This window comes from Gopherus evgoodei, chromosome 1, assembly GCF_007399415.2.
Source record: "Gopherus evgoodei ecotype Sinaloan lineage chromosome 1, rGopEvg1_v1.p, whole genome shotgun sequence".
In the NCBI taxonomy this organism is placed as follows: domain Eukaryota; kingdom Metazoa; phylum Chordata; order Testudines; family Testudinidae; genus Gopherus; species Gopherus evgoodei.
In genome coordinates this window covers 122,920,355-122,941,303 of record NC_044322.1, presented here as the reverse complement: position 1 = coordinate 122,941,303, position 20,949 = coordinate 122,920,355, and the positions used below count along the sequence as shown (strand labels likewise).

Genomic DNA, 20,949 nt, shown 5'->3' with positions numbered 1-20,949 from the left:
ACTAACCCACCCTAATTTTGTATTGCTTCTCCTTAAAACTTTAGCTTTCATTATTTTCCAAATAATACTTTTCTCTTTTTTGTACTGTTGAGGTTCCAGTGATGCAAAGGTGTGTGGTATAATAGTGCAGCTTCTCTCTCTCTTGGACATGAAATAGGAAAATACATGCTCTACAATGGTACAGAATCTCTTTTGGGTTGGAGAAGTAGCCTTTTAAATCTTGTATTCTTTATTTATACATGTCCTCTTCATTCTTGGTATCCTTCCTTTTCTTCAGTCTATTTTATGCCAGAGCGTGGTGATGGCGGTGTCCCCTTAGTTATAGCAGTAATCTGCAGAGTCCTGCAGTGCTGCTAGTTATTAAAGGAGTTGGAAAAACTATAGTGGTTATAGTGCCTTAAAGTCACTAAATGAATCCTGAATAAGGGCACGGCTATGCTTGCAGATGTAGGGCGCTTTGAGTTAAACCAGCCTTCATAGAGCGCACTAGGAAAAGCGCTGCAGACCAAACTGACAGCTTCAAGTGCACTGGCGTGGCCACATTTGCAGCACTTGCAGCAGCAGTGGGAGTGGTGCATTATGGGCAGCTATCCCAGCATGTAAGTGACTCCAACGTGCTTTTCAAATGGGGGTGGGGGGTGGGGTGGAGTGTGACAGGGAGTGTGTTATGTGTTTGTAGGGGACAGAGTGGGTTTTTGGGGAGCTGAGAGCATGTCAGCCTTCTGTCTTGTAGTTCAGACAGCAGCAGACCCCCTCCCCCGCCCCTTCTTTCACACACAGCATTCCACACTAATGCTTGCTTGTCTCAGCCGCTGTCAGAACACAGAGCTTCAAACAGCATATCCACCTTCCTATAGCAATGTTCAAAACAATGAGAAGAGTGGCCACTTGACTTAAGGGGATTATGGGACCTTTCTGGATGCTGATCAGAGCGCAAGTAATGCAACACCTCGTCCTCACTGGTGCTGTGGCACTCCAGCAGGGATGCAGCAAACGTGTATTCCACTTGCTGAGATGAGTACCAGCAGTGCTGTAGCCGTGGAGTCAGAGCGCTCTACGTGCCTTGCCAGTGTTGTCGGGTAGTGAGCTAGTGCGCCCAGGGCTTCTTTATTGCGCTGGTAACTCGCAAGTGTAGCCAAGCCCTAAGAATACATAAAATGCACTGAAAAATGCATTTTCTAAACAATGTTTTAGAAATACTGTAAGTTTTCAGTGTTTCTATCCAGCAAATGATGGTAGTGTCAGAATTCAATTAGAGGCTTTGTATGGTCTTAACTCCCAATTCATGTATCTAACTTAAATTGCCCAGCTGCCTACACAGAGTGTCTGTGTTTAATAAACTTTAGCACACTTGAGATATATTAGCCTATTGCTAACTTGCTGTTCTTAAATGGATGTAGTGAACAGAGTACTGTATCTGCAGTTTTTTGCCCTCTGCTTGTCCTTGTCTTCATAGGATATTTTTATTTTTATTTTAGAAAAATGTGATGAAGAGCCTAGGTAGTCAAATTAATCAGACACTGTTTACCTTCAGACCTGTTTTCAGGTACTTACATAATACTTAAATAATAATCGGTTATATAGCTCATTACTGTTCTAAGTCCAAAAGTGCAACTTTTCTCCTGAAGTTAAATGCCATTTCAATTTGTGAAAAAAGCATAAAGCATGGTTTTAAGAAAAAGACTGAAGAAATAAAGCTACAGTCAGTAAGCTAAACTAAGCTATTTTTATTTGCTTTAAATGTAGTTCTCGTTCCGTGCATTTACTTGATGTCATCTGACATTAGTCAGTGTTTTCTCTTAAAAAAACAAAAGCAAAAATTTTGATACAATGCTTATACATGTAAAGCTCAGCTATAAAAGTCAGGAAGAAAAGCCCCTAATTTAGTCAGGTTGCATTTTATTAAAGCATGAAATGCTACATGTACACAAGGATGGAATTACTTTATTCGAGTTCCATTCACTTTTTGAAATCGGATGTATAGTTCACATTTTAAGTGATTGAAGCAGAAATACTACTTTTCTATTCAACTTTATTTTTTTAACATCCTTCAGTAGCATAGTAGCGTATTAATTTTGAATCGGGGGTCAGCAACCATTCAGAAGTGATGTGCCAAGTCTTCATTTATTCACTCTAATTTAAGGTTTGCATGCCAGTCATACATTTTAACGTTTTTAGAAGGTCTCCTTCTAAAAGTCTTTAATATATAATTAAACTATTGTTGTATGTAAGTAAGGTTTCTAAAACGTTTAAGAAGCTTCATTTAAAATTAAATTAAAATGCAGAGCCCCTTAGACTCTGAAAATCAGTTCGCGTGCCGCCTTCGGCACTCGTTTCATAGGTTGCCTACCCCTGCTTTAAATGAACAAGAATTGTATAAATAAAATAAAACTGATAGCTTCCTTGTGTAGTCAAAAACTGGTTTGTACCAGCAGTGACTTAATAAGTTAAGTGTTTGTAAGCCATTGTTTTTTACACAGGATTCCAGGGATTTAAGGTGTATGGGGACAAGTTTGCTATTTTAGATACTAATGTGTCTTGTTTCTGGTACTGCTAGTAAAGCTAATTGCATCAGGAAGTCACTTAAGAGACAGTGTCCACTGGGGAAGATGAGAACTACAGGATAGATTCAGTGAGATATTGTAGATACACATGTTATAGCAACAGTTTCCAAATCTTTCTGGATTATGAGGAAAATTTCCTGGAAGTTCCACGCTCTATGGGTTGTTAGTAGTACTGAGTAATGGACTAAGTCGAATACTTTATCTGCATACAAAATAGTTACAAAAAATCTGTAATTGAATAATATATCCTTTTATACCACCTTTAAAATTATAGTAAAAGGATAATAGGAAAAATATTGCTCACTTAATATTCCTTCTTTAAGAGAATGAATTTGTTAGGCCAAGATTCAGAAATACCAATGAGTAGAAGGATGAAAGGTCTGTGAATGCCTACTCTTCCTTTCTTCACTTACACCCTTACCCCCTGAAGCAACAAAAACACCCTTCCATATTATTGTGGGAAACTAGTAATGTCCTACAGTCCACTTTATCTTAATGGATGATCGTTGCTCAGTGTTTCTGAAGAAGTTAAAAGAAAATGTTCTGTGGAAAATGTTCATGTTAACAAGACTCGTCTTATGAAACATTTATTGAAACTCTGCTCACATATCTACAACCAGTGACACCATCACAGGACCTAACCAGATCAGCCACACCATCACTGGTTCATTCACGCTGCACAGCCACCAATGTAATATATGCCATCATATGCCAACAATGCCCCTCTGCTACGTACACCGGCCAAACTGGACAGTCTCTACGGAAAAGGATAAGTGGACACAAATCAGACATTAGGAATGGCAATATACAAAAACCTGTAGGAGAGCACTTCAACCTCCCTGGCCACACTATTGCAGACCTTAAGGTGGCCATCCTGCAGCAAAAAAACTTCAGGACCAGACTTCAAAGAGAAACTGCTGAGCTTCAGTTCATCTGCAAATTTGACACCATCAGCTCAGGACTGAACAAAGACTGTGAATGGCTTGCCAACTACAGAACCAGTTTCTCCTCTCTTGGTTTCACACCTCAACTGCTAGAACAGGGCCTCATCCTCCTGATTGAACGACCTCGTTATCTCTAGCTTGCTTGCTAGCATATATATACCTGCCCCTGGAAATTTCCACCACATGCATCTGAAGAAGTGGGTATTCACCCACGAAAGCTCATGCTCCAAAACGTCTGTTAGTCTATAAGGTGCCACAGGATTCTTGCTGCTTTTACAGATCCAGACTAACACGGCTACCCCTCTGATATTTAAATTTAGCATTTAATCCATTTATATCTCAAGACAACTGGTATCCAATTAACTGTCCAGTTTTTCTTGAATTCCGGTAAGGCTAACTCAGCCATTACCTATAAGAATGGGAAATCCAAAGCTTGGTTACCCTTGAGAAAAAATGTCCCTGTTCTATTAATTTAAACTTATCATTAATATATATTTGCAAGCGTAGTCGTGTTGCTATGTTCTTAAATAGATCTTTGCCAAGGATCGTTTGATTTTCTTTTGGATATGTATAGGTTGAAATGCACCCCTGTCATAACACACTGTGATTCCTTTGTTAACTTGACAAGTTCAACAGACCTCTTTATGTCAGACCAGAGATGATCTCATGGTCTACCTGACTGCCCATTCACAATTGCACAACATGTTCATAGCAACTGCTTACCGTTAGCCATTTAATGTTTTGGCAGTCTTTTAAAAGCAATAAAGCCATTGAAAATGAGGAGCATGTACCCTTGAAAAACAGCCATCTATCTGCAGACAATCGACAAGTGTTCCACTGACCACAGTTTGAGAGCTTAATTCTTCAGGCTACCATTGTATCTCTCACCCTGCATGTAGTAGTCTAGTTAAGTAGCACAGCTCCAGGATTTGTGAAATAATTGCAGAAGTAAAATGTACCAGAGCGGTCTCTGTATCATGGTCTTGTATGTTTGTGTAATAACTTTGTTTAATCTTCCCTTTCATTCAGCATAAGTTCTTTGTTCTTCTCAGCTGAAATTGAATCATATGTTACTATTAACACAGTATATTTAGTTCTTTAGCAGTAATATTGTACAGGTTGATATTTAGACTTGAAATAATTTGGTAATATTAAAATTAATTGCCACTTCCCTGATCATATCCATAATGTATTTAAATCTTTCTGATGATGAATGCAAGTCACTTAAATGGGAACTGCAGAATAAGTGGAAGATTAAACATACACATTTTTACCCATTTCTAATTTTGAAAAAAAAATGCTCTTATTAAAACAGATAATCACTATTTCCCTCAGTTCTAAGGTATCTGAACTTCCTGCAGTCTCTGCCAGAATGATATTACAGCTACCATTAGCAGTCTAAAATACTTGTTCCAGTCTTTGCTTCAATTTTTATTGCTTTCAAAACTACTGTTGGATCTGAAATACTTGATGCATAATCTCTATTTGAAGGTGATTTTTTCTGTAGAAGGCTTCCACAAAATTGAAGCCATATAAGGCTATGGAAGTATAGTATGAGAAGATATAAAATGTTCTTAAAATCTGTATTTTAACTCATATGGATTTACTTTAAAGATCTTGAATCTCAGTGAGGTCAAATACCTGTAAGTTAACTTTACATAAAATAGAATAGAACCTTCACGGTACTTAAAACCTAGCCTGGTAACAGTTTCTGCCTAATTAGTTGCTGACTGTTATCAAAATATCTCAGTATCTGATATTTTTTTATACATATAGGTTATACCCTGTATGTAGTGCTTTAACATTTAGGAACTAACAATTACCATTGTAGTAACAATAGCCTATGTGTGCACAATGGGCACCTTGAGAGTAGCACGGCTCTTCCTACCATAGTTGCACCTCTAGTCACAATTTGTGTAGTCATGAGTATTCCAGAGTGCTAACTGCAGTAAAGGCTACTTGGGGTTAAATCTGGCTTTGTAAAAGCCTTAAATTTTAGTGTTTTTAAGAGAAACTGCTCCTGTGATACTTGTGGTGGGATCTAGTCTTCCTCCTGGTGCTTGGGGAATGGAAGTGATCTCCAGCTGGCCTCTGTGGTCACTTCCATGAATTTATCACTGTCTATACTTTTATTGTTTTGTGTGTCCTTTGGAATAGGACTTTTTTTCCTCTGACAACTTTTATCTATTTTTTGCTCTTGGAGGTCACTTTAAGGGCTGCCTCAATTTATTTAATTTTTATTAATTGTTAGGAATTATGAATGACCCATTAATTGAATATTACTCTGTAGACTTGCTGAGTCAGGCACTAGATGCCATATTTATATAGATCCTGGTTCCGGGTCAAGAATCATACAGTACTGGCTATTCCCTAAGTATATGGCAGAGGGGACAGGCTTCAGAAGTGCTTAACACTTATATTGAAAGAATAAACATATTTTCCCAAATGTAGGAGTCATTTACTGATGCTTACAAGGAAATCTAAATGAGTTCCCTTCCATGTTGTATACAACCAGAGCTCCTTTGAGCTTTATTATTCTTCCATGACCATTAAAGGAAGAGTAGGTGGGTTGTAGTTAAAAGTATATGGGAAAGTTAGGTCAGGGCATGATTAAATATGCATATTTAAATCAGCTGTCAAAAAGGCCACAGTTAATAAAATCATTTTAGTAAAATGCAGAAGGGTTATTCTTGGATGGCTATTTTAATTCACTGCTGCATCTCTGAGTTAGCCTTTGGAAGCTGATAGGATTTTCTGTTGGGGAGGGTAAGGAGAATACTGATTTTACCTCTTCAGATTGTTTACGGGAGGCAGCAAGTAAAGCTGACATGCTAATCTCAAACAAGAAGTTCTGTTATGATACTCTGAAATACAGAAGGCCATGCACTACAAGATGTTCCCTCCTTGTTCTTGTTTACAAAATAAAGGTTGGGAGGCTATGGTTACATCAGTAAGTAGCCAGGCGCACAGTCTGTGCATCTCACTTCACAATATTTTTACACTTTGTTTTTGCAGCAGCTTTTATTTTGGTTTTCTTGATTATTGTAGAAGTTTCACATCTTGTAAATTGCCTGTGGTGTATGGTATATTTCATGAAAGAAAATTTGTAGAGCACATTTCTAAGGGGACGTTTGATGAGGTGTGCATTGCATAATGGTTAGTATTTAGAGAAGATGGGATATTTTTCTCTTATTTTTCTTTCGTTTTAAGATCTAATTATAGGTGAATATAATTCAGGTTGCTGCTGGTTTTTTGGTCTACTTGTAATTTTAAAATGGTATTAAAGATGCCAGGATCCAGAGCTAGGAGCATTTTCATGTCTAAATAAATAATGAAGATGAATATATGCAAAATACTTTTTTTTTTTTGGGGGGGGGAGCAAGAGTGAGGGAATTGAATATACCCACAATGAAAAGGAAAAACCTGAATAGATAATGCTGAAAATGAGGATGAAGTGATAGACAGAAAATTAGACATGAGTTTGTAATGTGATATGGCTGCAGAAATGATCATTTGAATTTGCTGCTACATGTGCAAAGACATCTCGCAAAAGAGGCAGTACATAAAATGTACTGTATTGCAAAGACCTGAATTTACAGGGAGATTATACTGACTGAGTGTCATGTAATTGTTACGACTGTAATTTGAGGGGTGTGCTAGATGTCTATTGGAAAAGGGCAACAAAAATAATTAGTGGTATGGAATGGCTTCCGTATGAGGAGAGAGTAATAAAACTGGAGCTTTTCAGCTTGGAAAAGACATGATTAATGGGGGATATGATAGGGGTCTATAAAATCATGACTGATGTGGAGAAAGTAAATAAGGAAGTGTTACTTACTCATAACAAGAACTAGGGGTCACTAAATTAATAGGCAGCAGATTTAAAACAAACAAAAGGAAGTATTTCTTCACACAATGCACAGTCAAACTCTGGAACGCTTTGCCAGAGGATGTTATAAAGGCCAAGAATTATAACAGGGTTCAAAAAGAACTAGATATGTTCCTTCAGGATAGGTCCACCGATGACTAATAGCCAGGATGGGCAGGAATGGTGTCCCTAGCTCTGTCAGAAGCTGGGAATGGGCGAAAGGGGTGAATCACTCAATGATTACCTGTTTTTGTTCATTCCCTCTGGGGCTTTTGGCATTGGCCACAGGATACTGAGCTAGATGGACCTTTGGTCTGACCCAGTAAAGCCGTTCTTATGAATGTTTTGTGAAATGGGGGTTCCCCAAACTGCAGATGTAGTTCTGTTAGCACTGTCGTTCACTGCTGTTCACAAACACCATTGCACTGTGGGTGAGGAGTTCTTCTGTGTCATAAGCTGTATTCAAATACTCATAAATTTGTTAAATCAAAATACTTATGTTTGTTACTATGAGCTAGGTAACTGGCCAGGCTGGAGAATATTAAGGGTGCTGTAATTTAGTGAAAAGCAATGTGAGATGGCCTTTAGTGATCAGACAGTTGATAGAAAGGAAGCCTGCTAAGAAACTTTTTATAACTTTTACTGAAATTTGCCATAGTAATTAAGCATGCTCATACTTATATTTAAAATATATTTACAGTATTGTATCCTTTCCCCTACTCCCTTGTCATTAGATTGTGAGCTCCTTGAGCCATTGACCTTGCCTTTTCTGTTTGGACAGCTCCGAACTCTTTGAGTGATACAGCGCAGCACACATTCAGTCTCTAAACATGTTTTGTTTGGCAGTGTTCTCAAGATATCCTTTAATTTCTAACCCTTCTTGTTTTGTAAGCCCAGCAGTCCTTGGCAATGATCCTGGAGCTTCTGAGAGTTGCTTTATGAATACTAGGAAACTAAGATAATGTATATCAGCACATAAAATGCAAGCAACAGACCTTATATAAGGCTGTTGGCTGCACATAAGAGTACTGTCTACAAGGTCTGCTAGATGATAGAAATTTGCTGTATAAGTGGCTTATTTAGAACACTTACATACTTTATACCACATATTGAGACTACATTAATGAACTATTAAGATTCAGATTTATTCACACATGTAAGAAAATAGCTTTCCATAATAACCTTATCTTTGCTATCTATATATCTGTTACTGAAGTGTGTGTATGTAAGAAGACAAGTGAGTTTTATGGAGTAAAGTCAGATTTAGCTGTGATAACAGTAGTATAGTAGTATATCTTAGAATACACTTGCATAGGGCACAGGACATACTTTAAACAGTGCTGTGTTTTGCATTTTTTTAAATTGCAAATTGAAAAATAGTTGTCTTTGTCATACTAACTTTGAGATTTAGAATACTTGGTCGCCTGAGATTGTCCAGTTTACCTGTTTTCATATTTGTGAACTCGTTTACATGTTGTGTTCATCTTGCTGTCTCACAGTAGTAATGCTTTCTGCCATGTTTCTTTTAGATGTGAATGAGTTGAAAGAGTGCCTGTATGTGCTGGTGAAGGAACAGCAAGTTCTGGCCACACAAACTGCCACGACAACTCTTTCGGCTCTGCGGCTGAAGCAGAGGCTAGTTGTCCTGGAACGATATTTCATTGCATTGAACAGAACTGTTCTTCAGGAGAACGTCAAGGTTAAGTGGAAAAGCAGTAGTATTCCTCTGCCTGCTGCGGACAAGAAAAGGTAATGAGATCAGGACAAGCAGGTTGCTTTGGTGCTAGATCAATTTAAAACAGATGTTAGTCATCTTTTTGTGACTTCACTAAGGTCTCTCACATTAGAACTAGTTTATTTTTCCTTCTGGACTTACATTCAATACTTCTGGTGCTTCTGAGGCAGTGGCTTTGGTCCTTGGTTGGCACTTAAATATTGCCCCGTGTTTCCATTACACCATGTTCCTATGGCAGAAACTTCCTCTAAGCTGTAATGCTATTTTCACCAAGATGTTTCTTGTATGTCATTCTAGCTAGCTATAGTCAGGCCTGCTTCAGAATTTACGTCAAGGGAGATCATGAATGTAATGACATAGTAGCTGTGTTAGAATATGCTTAAATACACAGGACACTTCAAGCAGTGCTGAAAAATAGTTTTCCTTGTCATGCATTATCTTGATACGGGCAAAAAATGTTAAGGGAGTAGCTGCAGATATGGCAAAGAAAACAATAAGTGAACAAGAAATAGTGGGTAGATATAAATGTACATGAATTCCCAATATGCTTCTCCATTTGTAGATTTTGGAACTTAGAATGCAGTTACTTTTCTGCTGTAAAAAAACTTGCTAATTCTAGTTCACAGGCAAGGTGTAAGTGAAGGGAAGGGGCATGCTGTATTTGATCAAGAGTTTGAGGTGGTTCAAGTTGAAATTCCTTTGTTAGTGCTGAAAGCCTTTATTTGATTAATTTTTATACTTTTCTGCAAGAATGTCTTTAAAGGAAAGAGTACTTATGAGTGATCTAGCAATGATGATGTGCCAATGTCTGGCTGTTTCTATACCTTGAAGAAATCCTTTGGCCTCAGACATGACTTAAGTAGACCAACACTTTTTAAAAAATCATGCTGTTGAAATTTCAGTATAAAAAATTTAACCTTTTTATTGGGGCAGCAAACCAAAGCAGTCCAAATCCCTGATGTGCAACCAAAAGGAAGGACAAGATTGTCATTCTTTCTAAGAGAAACAGTTGGGTAGGGGGAGGTTGCTCATTCTGCAAGTAGAAGGTGAAACTTCTTTATTTTAATGTGATTTCACAAATAAAAAAAAAGGTTAGTGAATGCTATTAAGAAAAAAAATGTATGCTGCCTCTTTCTGCAACCCATTATTGAACTTGCAAATAAAAGCATTGTTAATATGACCCTCATTAAAAAGTTAATTGGAAAAGAGATTACAAAACTGTTAGAGCTTAGCATCAATAATTTGAGGGAGAGACTCCCTAGGAGAAAGAGCTGTTGGGTACAGATTAACCCAGGTGTATCAGAGCCAGGTTGAATACAGTGCTGGACAGAAGATATCCCAGATGCAACATCATAGCTGCAGCCCTGAACATGACTGCAGGAGGACCGTTCAAAAGTATGTGCTGTGGTAGAAAGCTTATTTTAGTAGCTGTCTTTCGGTAGCATTCTTAAGGTGTGAACAGTCATGTCAAAATATGTACGAATCCTGGTATTAAAAGTGTAAGAAAAAGTTACAGCTGGGTTTGCAAGAAAACAAAAACTGGAAAATAAATTGAAGCAGACTATAAATGCAACACCATACACTTAGCAGAATATATGATTGTGTACATAGAATTACAAAATCACTAAGGGATATTTAACACATTAAAATATTTTAATCTGTAATGCTTTAGAGATTTAAAAATGAACATATAAATTTTTACTTACTTTTCATCATTTATGCTGTTACCTTTATTGAATTCACTGGGATAATAACCCTAGTCACTTTCATTTATTGTATCAATTTCAACTTGTAGTTCTCTTGCACGAGTACAGTCATGTTGAGCTTCTGATTTCTTTTTATAAAAAGAACCAAAACACTTTAATATTTTTATTCATAGTGGCTTTTGAAAATCACCTTGATAATAAGAGCCCACATCTGGGGCCTAAGCTAAATTTTTTGAAAGATGTTTTGTCATAGAAGATACCAGCTCTGAGAAAATCTTTAGGATAATGACAGTTTCACATGACTGGAGTCTTCTCACTAGTTGCTTAGCACTAACTCTACATTGGTCACAAAACTAACAAGTACAACTTTTTTAGCCTCAGTTTTCTGTAAGGAGGCCTAAAACTAGAGCTTTCTTATCAACAATAGTGGTAAGATTTAGGAACAGGCAACACACGAGATATCAGTCTTGCTTCTGACTTATTTTAAACCAATGTTCTTGGTGGATGAGGTTGATCTTTTGGACAATGGAAAGGAATCTTGGCTGTTAACATTTAAGAGCAATTAATTTCTCTCTCCAAGAAAGGATTTTAATTTTTTTAATTTTCTTGTCTTAGTCCCAGACCTGTAGGCAAAGGTGTAGAAGGACTTGCACGAGTGGGATCCAGAGCAGCACTTTCATTTGCATTTGCATTCCTTCGCAGAGCTTGGAGGTCAGGTAAAGTCCATTTTGCAATCTTATGTTTACCTTATTTGTATAATTACATGCACAAACTAGGTTTAAAAGAATATTCTTCAGGTCACAAAGCTGAGCCAGAGAGAGATTGAGGTAAAAGGCCCATTAATGGTGGGTGCCCAGTTTGAGACATCTAGGACCTGATTTTTCAGAGTATTTAGCATTATGCAGCACTTCTATGTGCAAGGGATAGATCCCATTTAATTTAGTTGCAATTATGAGTAGTCAGCACTTCTGCAAATCAGGCTCCAGGATCTCGAGTCAGCACTCAGAAAATGAAGAACACCCAATTAATAACTGTGGTTTAAGTGACTTTGTCACTTTGCATACCATAGAATTCTGTGGCAGAGGAAGAGAGAGAATCCAAGTTCTCCAGGGCAGCATTCAACGGCCTTAATAAAAACCATTTTTCCTTCAAAAAGGTGTAGTGATGTCCTTCTGCTCTGCTTTCTGCTTCTCTGCCCACGTCCATAGTGGGAGCTAGTAGCTCTGAACCTATATGCAGCCCACTAGCCTGGACATAATCTTTACTCAGCTTGATTAAATGTGGTTTTGAATTACTTTCAAAGTAACTAACTATTTTTAGGGTGCAGGTGATGAATGAAAGTTAAATGCTAAAACTTTGTGTCTAGAATAAAAATAATGGGACAGGCTGGCAGGGAAACTGATGACTCCTATTGATGCCTATGATTTAGGAATAATTAGTCCTACTGTGTGGTTGTGATGGTCAGCTATACAGCTCCTTAAATTCCAGTCAAAATTATTCTGTGAAAATTAATCCAAATATATATATACTCTATACACTTACCAGTTTTGGCGGTTTGTAATTGCTTTTTCTAAAGTTCACACTCAGAATGATTTTGAGAAAATACTGATGTACCCTTAGTTAGCTATCTAGTACATACTGTAAGGTAACTGATATGTTATCTTGGCTGATAGGTGAGGATGCAGACCTTTGCAGTGAATTGTTACAAGAATCTCTTGATGCACTACGAGCACTACCAGAAGCATCCCTTTTTGATGAAGGGACTGTATCATCTGTATGGTTGGAAGTTGTGGAGAGAGCTACTAAATTCCTGAGGTCTGTTGTCACTGGGTAAGTGGTTTTTTTGGTTGATTTGTTTTGAATTGGCATTGAAGGCGAGTCTGAATTTTTAACAACTGATGGCTAAGCAAAAATAGTTTCTGGTAAATTGAGTGCTCCATAAAGTAATTTCCTATCTGATACCAAGTCATAGACGGACAGACATGCTGTGTGTGTGTGTGTGTGTGTGTGTGTGTGTGTGTATATATGTATGTATATATATATATATATATATATATATATATATATATAGAGAGAGAGAGAGAGAGAGACAGAGAGAGAGACAGAGACAGACAGAGAGACAGAGAGAAAGAGACAGAAAGAAAGACAAAGACAGAGAGAGAGAGAGAGAGAGAGAGAGAGAGAAACGTACCACTTGCTTGATGTGGGCTGTCTCTCTAAAGTATCGCTATCTCAAAATGACTTCGTTTTTCATAATTTATAATCCATAAGAAAATTGCTCAGATGTACCGTGCTTAGGTAACTTAAATGGACTATGTTTAATGTTCAGACTTGGCACAGATATATAATCTTTAATGAGATGTTATGTAAAAGTGAATGAGAATTGCATACTGGACAATACATTGTCCTTTTTAGTTTAAATTGTACAAAAATATTGAGTTTAAATTGCACTTGAACACATATTCAAATGAACACACATGATCCAGTTTGCATCTTAAATTTTATAGAAAATTTTGAAATGGGAAGCAGGGTTAATACAAAACCAATACTAACAGACCTGGACTAAAAACTTCTGCAAAACAGCTATGTCGCTCAGTGACTGGGATCCTGGGATCCACACAGTAGGTGTGTGGCAGGTCTCCAAAAAGGGCCGTATTTTGGAGTTGAATGTATCCGACATATACACACCCACATCATATATAATCTGAAAGTTATTTTATGTACGTTTAGAAGAGGTAGGATGTAGCACTGTCAAGTGGTTCTGTAAAGCTGTGGGTGAGGTGAAACATGATACCCAAAATGAGAGAGTGTTTTTTGCACAGTTCCAGAAACACTGCACATGACTGCGACTACAGTTTTTACTGTTTAATTAATTTCAACACCTTAACGTGGTGGTTATTGGTCAAAGCTACCAAATGACAATGTATTAAGAGTTGTACTGGCTTTGCAATGGGCATGTTTTTTCCCAGAAACGAAACGGTTTAGCATGTGACAAAAATGGTGAATATCACATTTTTCAATATTCTAACATGAAAATGTTTTTACATCGCATATTCTCCTGGGCACATCCCACTGGGAAGAGGCCCCAAGGCCGACCCAGGACATGCTGGAGGGATTATATCTCCTGGCTGGCCTGGGACACTGGGAAATCCCCAGGAGGAGCTGGAACATGTTGTGGAGGAAAAGGAGATCTGGTCCTCTCACTCTGTGTGTTACCACTGCGACCCTCACTAGGAAAGCGGCATAAAGGAAAAAGAGAAGATATTCTTAATTATCAAAGTATTTCACAAGAGATTATAATAGTTTTCTGTATTTGCAATTGAAATTGGCTGAGCAGATCGGTCTCACTGAAGGTTGTGCACCAGTAGCAGTAGATTTCAGGCCCATAGTTTACACTTCATAGTGGGTAGATACAAATGAACTTGAATTCCTAATATGCTTCTCCATTTGTAAGTTTTTGTACTTACAAATGCGCATATAGTTTGACTGATAGGTTTTAATTTGTAAATTGCCTATGCTTGCAGTATTAGCTTTGAATTGTTCTAGAAACTGTCTTTTTAATTCAGTGACACTTACGCACAGGTTGACATTATGGTTAGAGATGAGAATACACAGCTTCATATTATGAATATGGAAAAGCTATGAGAGAAAGAAGTAGCCTAACAAGAAGTAGTGAAGATTAAGTCCCAAACAAGTCCTTGCCTGTGCACTGAAGAGGGATGAAGAGCACGTTACAGCTCTTACCAAACCACGTCATCAACAATATGACAACCATTTGGACCCTGAATCGCATTCTGAGGTGCTTATCAACCTATCTGTTGGACTAAGTGTAATGTCAAGTGTATAGAAGTCTCTGCTGAAAATAGGCAGATGTTTATGAAGAACAAATGAAGAAATTTGTGAGAGGCGCAGTTGATGTTTCAAATGTCAACTGTTCTTAGTCACCCAATAAGACTTGTGCTACCTGTGTCCCTCTTTCATGCTGATGAGGACGATGAGAAGAACAGAAAAACTAAACGAGGGCATCAGCTGGAAAACTCCATCTGAAAGAATCCATTAGCTAAGAGCGTGCAACAAGAACCTCCAGTGTATATATAGGATGCTATGGCTGTCATACAAATGATGGCTGGAGACAAATTTCACACATTTGAGAATTGGCTGCTGACTCTTTGAGGCAGGTCCCCAAACATTGAAAAGTTAATTCTTTAATCAAGTTTTAACAGATATGACAGTAGTAACTCTGAACACTGCAGAAAGAGAGTGCTGGGCAGGGTTGTCCCTAGGGGTAGCGGGGCCTGGGGCAGAAGTGACAGATTGGTCTTTCCTGGGACCGACTGTGCAGGCCAATTGCACCAGCCCATGGGGTCCCCAAAGCGCTGGGCCCGAGCGGTTTGCCGTGATTTGCCCTACCCAAGGGATGACTCTTGGATACGGGAAATATTAGGTGATTGGTGGAGGCCCTGCTTCTGTGGAGGAAGTTTCTAAACATGGCATCCAATAAGCAATCACTTGTAAAATTCCTCTGCGAATATATGGTTTAAAATGCAACATAAGCAGTGCTGCTTGCTTTAAGGCTTTTCAAATGGTGAAGGAGCAAAGTGCATCACCAGTAGAAGTGTTAAGTCCGAGACTTGTGCAGTACTCAAGAGGAAATGGACCTAAGGATGCTTCTGGATGCTGTATGTGCCAGTATGGCTTTTGGGTCTCTTGTCGAATGGAATCATAGTAATTAGCTCACGTGATACAGATGTTTTTGGTCTTCGCTGTTCACTACTTTCCAAAAATGGAACACACACATAACATGGATTGAAACAGGCACATTATCAGCATAGCTGAAAAGTATTGCTTCGAAATACACAAGGGAGTTGAGGATGACTATTTACTTAAAAACAACCTCTGCACCTCCCTAAAAGAGAGTCAATACTTTATGCTTCATCTTCTGCATATTTTCCTAGGTATTTTTTGTCCCAGAAGCTTATAATCGTCCTATAAAGGTTGACATCTAGCACCTTGTAGATACTATAGTTGTGCAGATATGCTTTGTTTTTTCCCAGTGGTTTCTTTGTAAACCTCATTTAATGTGTTAATGCTGCAAACATTAATTTCTGCATCTTCAAGTATTTTGTTTTTGAAATAGTGATGTACATGGAGCTCCAAGTTCCAAAGGGCCAGCAAACATTCCATTACAAGACCAGCACTTGGCACTTGCTATATTGTTAGAGTTGGCAGTGCAGAGGGGCACACTAAGGTGAGAAATGTAGCACTTTTCTGCTCTCAAACAAGAGTACCTATTAAAATGTTCTGAGCAATTCTGGGTGTCTAGTTTGCATTAGTTCAGTGTTAACATGTTGATGCAGCACCTATGGGGTCCTCTCCGTAATGATTAGAGGTGAAATCCTAACCTCAATGAAGTCAATGGCAAACTCCTATTGATATCAGTGGGGCCAGGATTTAATCATAATTTCCTATCATGTAGGGTAATGATGAAGGATGAATATAGATAGAAAATTAGGGAATACTAAGCACTCATGCTTCAGAGTCTAACCAATGTAACCGATGTGGATTAGAAAGAAACATATTTTAGTGAGCAGTCTATTACATGTTTTTCTGCTAGAAGACTTTTCATATTTCTGTGAATCAAGATCAGTCAATGATGGATTACTGTTGTGAGCCAGAATAGTAATTCCTATGTAGCTAAAATGTTGCAAGAAAGGAGGTGAAGGCACACTAAAACTATCTTGAAATACATTTTTGTGGACATTTAGTCCACATCTTCACCTGGTATAAGTGGTATAGTTCCATTGAAGTCAATGGGGCTGTGCTGATTTATACCAGTGAAGGACACTTTTAGGCTGTTCTTACAAAGTTTATCTATAACCACAAGTTTTAAACAGATTATTCAGTAGTTATTTAGAAAACTGAGCAATCAAAGCTAAAACTTGAACACATAACAAAACTAAAAAAAAAAAACCCCAAAATTTCAGAAACTGTACTTCACTTTGACACTTTTGTTTAGGGAAATCTCCCCCTCTTCCCCCCACCCCCAAACTAAGCAAAACTTGTAAGGAGCTAGCTTTGAGTAGATTCTGCCTATATACCCTCACACACGTACTACTAAACATGCACATCTTCTAAATTTGATTTAATGTAGAACTTCAAATAACTTCTGTAGGAGTGCTTACAACAGGATGGTAAACTTATTCTTTCAGCCAAATGTTGTCTGCTGTTATGTTGCTGCTTCAACTCTGGGATAATGGAACAAGGGAAACAGATAATGAGCGATCTGCACAAGAACAAGTGCACCCCTTCTGCCTTGTTGCAAAGGTTTCAGAGCATAATCTGTAATAAAGACATACCTAACGCCGAGGGTGTGATTCAGGTATATGTGTTTGGTTTATTTGAGGTATATTCTATCCAGTATCCAATTATTTGTGTCATGTTGCTTAGCAATCAATTATAGATGCTCATTGTTGCTCTTCTAAAGTTTGTAACTCCACTTTTGTAGTAGTAATTTACACATCAAGATACATATACAACTGTTGTATTGCAATGTGTATATTGTGCATTTTTGTCAGGATGGCAGATTAAAAGTTTGCAGTATGTTTATATAAATATTGCATTTTAGATTTTGTTGTAGAAATAATTTTTATGTGGTACTGCAACTCTGTGTGGATTAATTTTCTTGAACATTCAACTTTTCCCATTAATTTGATTGAAACATCATTACATTCTTAAATTTATTGTGAAGAACAGAATAGCACAATTGATACAAAGGTAACATCAATTTCTGTTACTGAAATAGTGGCTTACTCAGTGCTAATTTAATGACGTATTAGTGTATATGTATATTTGAAATTATTGCTTGCATGAGGAAGGGAATATTATATACAGATGCTGAGTCCCTTATTAACTTCAATAGGAATTACAGATGCTGAGTATCCACAAAATATGACACATCTGTATCTAGAGAAATAAGGGAAAAGAATGTATGGTTCGTGTAAAAAGTACTCTGAATATTTTCCTGTTTTAACTTTCTTTTATTTTTACCTGCTTTTCTTTGCTTTCTTAGATACTGTCCTACTCCCTGAGTCCCAATGAGAGTTTCCTGAGGTACCTAACTTTACCACAGGACAACGAGCTAGCAATGATCTGCGACAACGGCAGTTGTGATCATGGCCCACTTAGATCGCCTGGCCACTCCATGTATGCCTCCACAGTGTAGCTCTCCTACATCTCATAAGGTAATCTCATATAATCTCAAATAAAAAGATTCTGTTTGTAGATGGACAATTAGTTTACTCTTTAAACTATCAAGAAAGACCATTCAATGATTTTAATAAATCATCAGTTTACCTATAAAGAGAAGTTTAACTATTGGTTTTAAAATATTTTCATATAGTGTGTCTAAAGTGAGTTTCCATAATGCATAGTTGTCTGATTATAGTAATCTGAGTATTTAATCTCCCTGCCTCTTTTCCTCATGTTTGGCCATAGCCAAACAAGGTATCTGATCAGGGAGGTAAGGTATGATTTAAGACTGAAATCCCTGTACAGTTAGAAATTTATTCAGAATTTCTGTAATTCAGTTTAAAAGAATCCAAAGTTATATAAGCAGTTCAAGAATAATATCTGAATGATCTCCTGTAGTGGATATAAACATGTACGGACTGTACCAAAGAGTTTAATACTTTCATTGGACTGAGGAGACTCTCCTTACACTCTTTTTGTTTTCCAAGCTGCTTTTGAGCCCTGGGATTTGTCTTCTGTTTCCCTTCTTCTTATCCCCTCCTCCCAGTACCATTGGGGTTATCTAAACGTGGCTTATTCTGGAGCTCGTTGTTACTGCTCTTTGCATCTGCCAAAGATTTCTACAGAATGACAAGCAAGTCATTCCCCCAAACCTATGGCTGATCCTGCCTCATAAATGTACTGTTTCCAGTGCCCATCAAAGTAAATGGTTAAGACCAAATTTCTTAAATGTTTAAGTCACAGTGCTCTGGTATAATAGCAATTTAAAGAAACTCCCAAATTTTTAGATAACTTCACTGGTTGGAAGGTCTTCTCTACATACTTGCTATAAATATTTATGGTGTATTCTGTAGGCCATGTCGGTCACAGGGTATTAGAGACACAAGGTGGGTGAGGTAATATCTTTTATTGGACCAACTTCCGTTGGTGTGTGAGGCCACGTCCAGACTAGGTATTAAAATCGATTTTTAGATACGCAACTTCAGCTACGGGAATAACGTAGCTGAAGTCAAATTTCTAAAATCGAGGTACTCACCCGTCTGGACGGCGCGGCATCGATGTCCGCGGCTCTCCGCATCAATTCCGGAACTCTGTTCGGGTGATGGAGTTCCGGAATCGATGTAAGCGCGCTTGGGGATCGATACATCGCGTCCAGACTAGATGCGATATATCGATCCCCGAGCAATCGATTTTAACCCGCCGATGCCGCGGGTTAGTCTGGACGTGGGCTGAGAGAGAGAGAAGCTTTTGAGCTACACAGAACTGCTCTTCAGGTCTGGGAAAGGTACTCAGAGTGTCACAGCTAAATACAAGGTCGAACAGATTGTGCTTATTGCTTATGCTAAACTATCTGTTCGACCTTGTATTTAGCTGTGACACTCTGAGTACCGTTCCCAGACCTGAAGAGAAGTTTTGGGTAGCTTGAAAGCTTGTCTCTTCTGCCACCAGTAGTTGGTCCAATAAAAGATACTACCTCACCTACCTATGGTATCTTTTAATTAGATTGTGATGCATGTGAGATTATTTTTAATATCTTATTAATAGGTGAGGTTCATTGATGTCTTACTTGGACAGCTACCATGAATATTGATTGATTGAAGTATTGTTGAAGCAGCATAATTATTAGAAAAATATCCTGGTGTTTGTGTTTTAATTAAGTGTGTAGTGAACTGTAAATTCTTACTTAGCTTTTTGTTGCCATACAGGGATCTTTGCAAGAAGTCATAGGTTGGGGTTTAATAGGATGGAAATATATGCTAATGTGAGTGGTCCAATTCAGTGTGAAGGACTTGCCAATCTTGGAGTTATGCAAATTGCCTGTGCAGAGAAACGTTTTTTAATCTTATCTAGAAATGGACGCGTTTACACGCAGGCGTACAACAGTGACACACTGGTAGGTGATTTTACATCCATACTAAGCGTATCATTTTCTATAAAATATGCTGCTATGAGATTGTTCTTTCTTATCATTCAGATGTGTAATGGAGATGTGATGCTGCTAATATTAAATTCCTTGTTTTGAACCCTCAGCAGCAATGGTTTATCACCTTTGTTTGCCATGTTAAGAATTTTTCCTATGTTATAAATATTTGTTATGGTCCTTGCAACAATCCAGCCTTATGAACAATGCCATCTTTCTTCTCCAGCGGTATTGCTTTGCCATTTATTTCCATGTAATGTGGCAATTGCTTAGCATGAAGTGTATTTAAACTAATGGATGTTTTGACTACCAATGCCTAAGCATTAAATTCCCTTTACAAAATTATACTAAAATAGTCTTAGCTGCATTATTTTTCTTCTGAAATGATCAGACAAAGCCAGTTTAATATATATTACATGCATTATAAGGATGGAACAAAATGAGAGCTCCAGAGCATCCTCTATTTTTTCACCAAACCCAAATATTTGATCTGAACTTCTGGCCTGGTTTTCTGGTTTTATTAAATTAATGCTGGAATGTATAGTTTTGAAGTAAAGCCTTATTGGGGAAAAATCTAATTATCAAGTGTCTGAGTTTTTTTTGACACTCCGAGCAACATAAGTAACTTTTCTTTGTACATTGTCTCTAACTAATTTACAGGGACCACAGCTGGTGCAGAGTCTTGCTTCTAGAAATATTGTGAAAATTGCAGCACATTCAGATGGTCACCCACTACCTTGCCTTGGCAGCAACTGGAGAGGTTTTCTCTTGGGGTTGTGGAGATGGTGGAAGACTAGGCCATGGGGAGACCAGTGTATGTGTAATAAAATACCATTGATTCACCAGTTTAAGCATAGAATGTATTTACAATATTCTACTTCAATGTTAGAAACTAAGGTAGGATTAAATATACAGACATTTAATAAGTGTTACTGAAACACAGTCACTTACAGCGAAATGACA

General features: G+C 37.8%; 1 protein-coding gene across 1 annotated transcript in view; it reads left to right on the top strand.

Moving 5' to 3' along the window:
• The window catches only part of HERC2 (HECT and RLD domain containing E3 ubiquitin protein ligase 2), a 199,988-nt gene that overhangs the window by 37,454 nt on the left and 141,585 nt on the right, over positions 1-20,949 (top strand). The window contains 13 exon segments of the mRNA XM_030571144.1: positions 8,906-9,125; positions 11,433-11,533; positions 12,491-12,647; positions 15,955-16,065; positions 17,027-17,106; positions 17,109-17,129; positions 17,132-17,196; positions 17,887-17,963; positions 17,965-18,058; positions 19,772-19,814; positions 19,817-19,959; positions 20,647-20,715; positions 20,717-20,800. Of these exon segments, the coding sequence (XP_030427004.1) occupies positions 8,906-9,125; positions 11,433-11,533; positions 12,491-12,647; positions 15,955-16,065; positions 17,027-17,106; positions 17,109-17,129; positions 17,132-17,196; positions 17,887-17,963; positions 17,965-18,058; positions 19,772-19,814; positions 19,817-19,959; positions 20,647-20,715; positions 20,717-20,800 (1,265 nt within the window).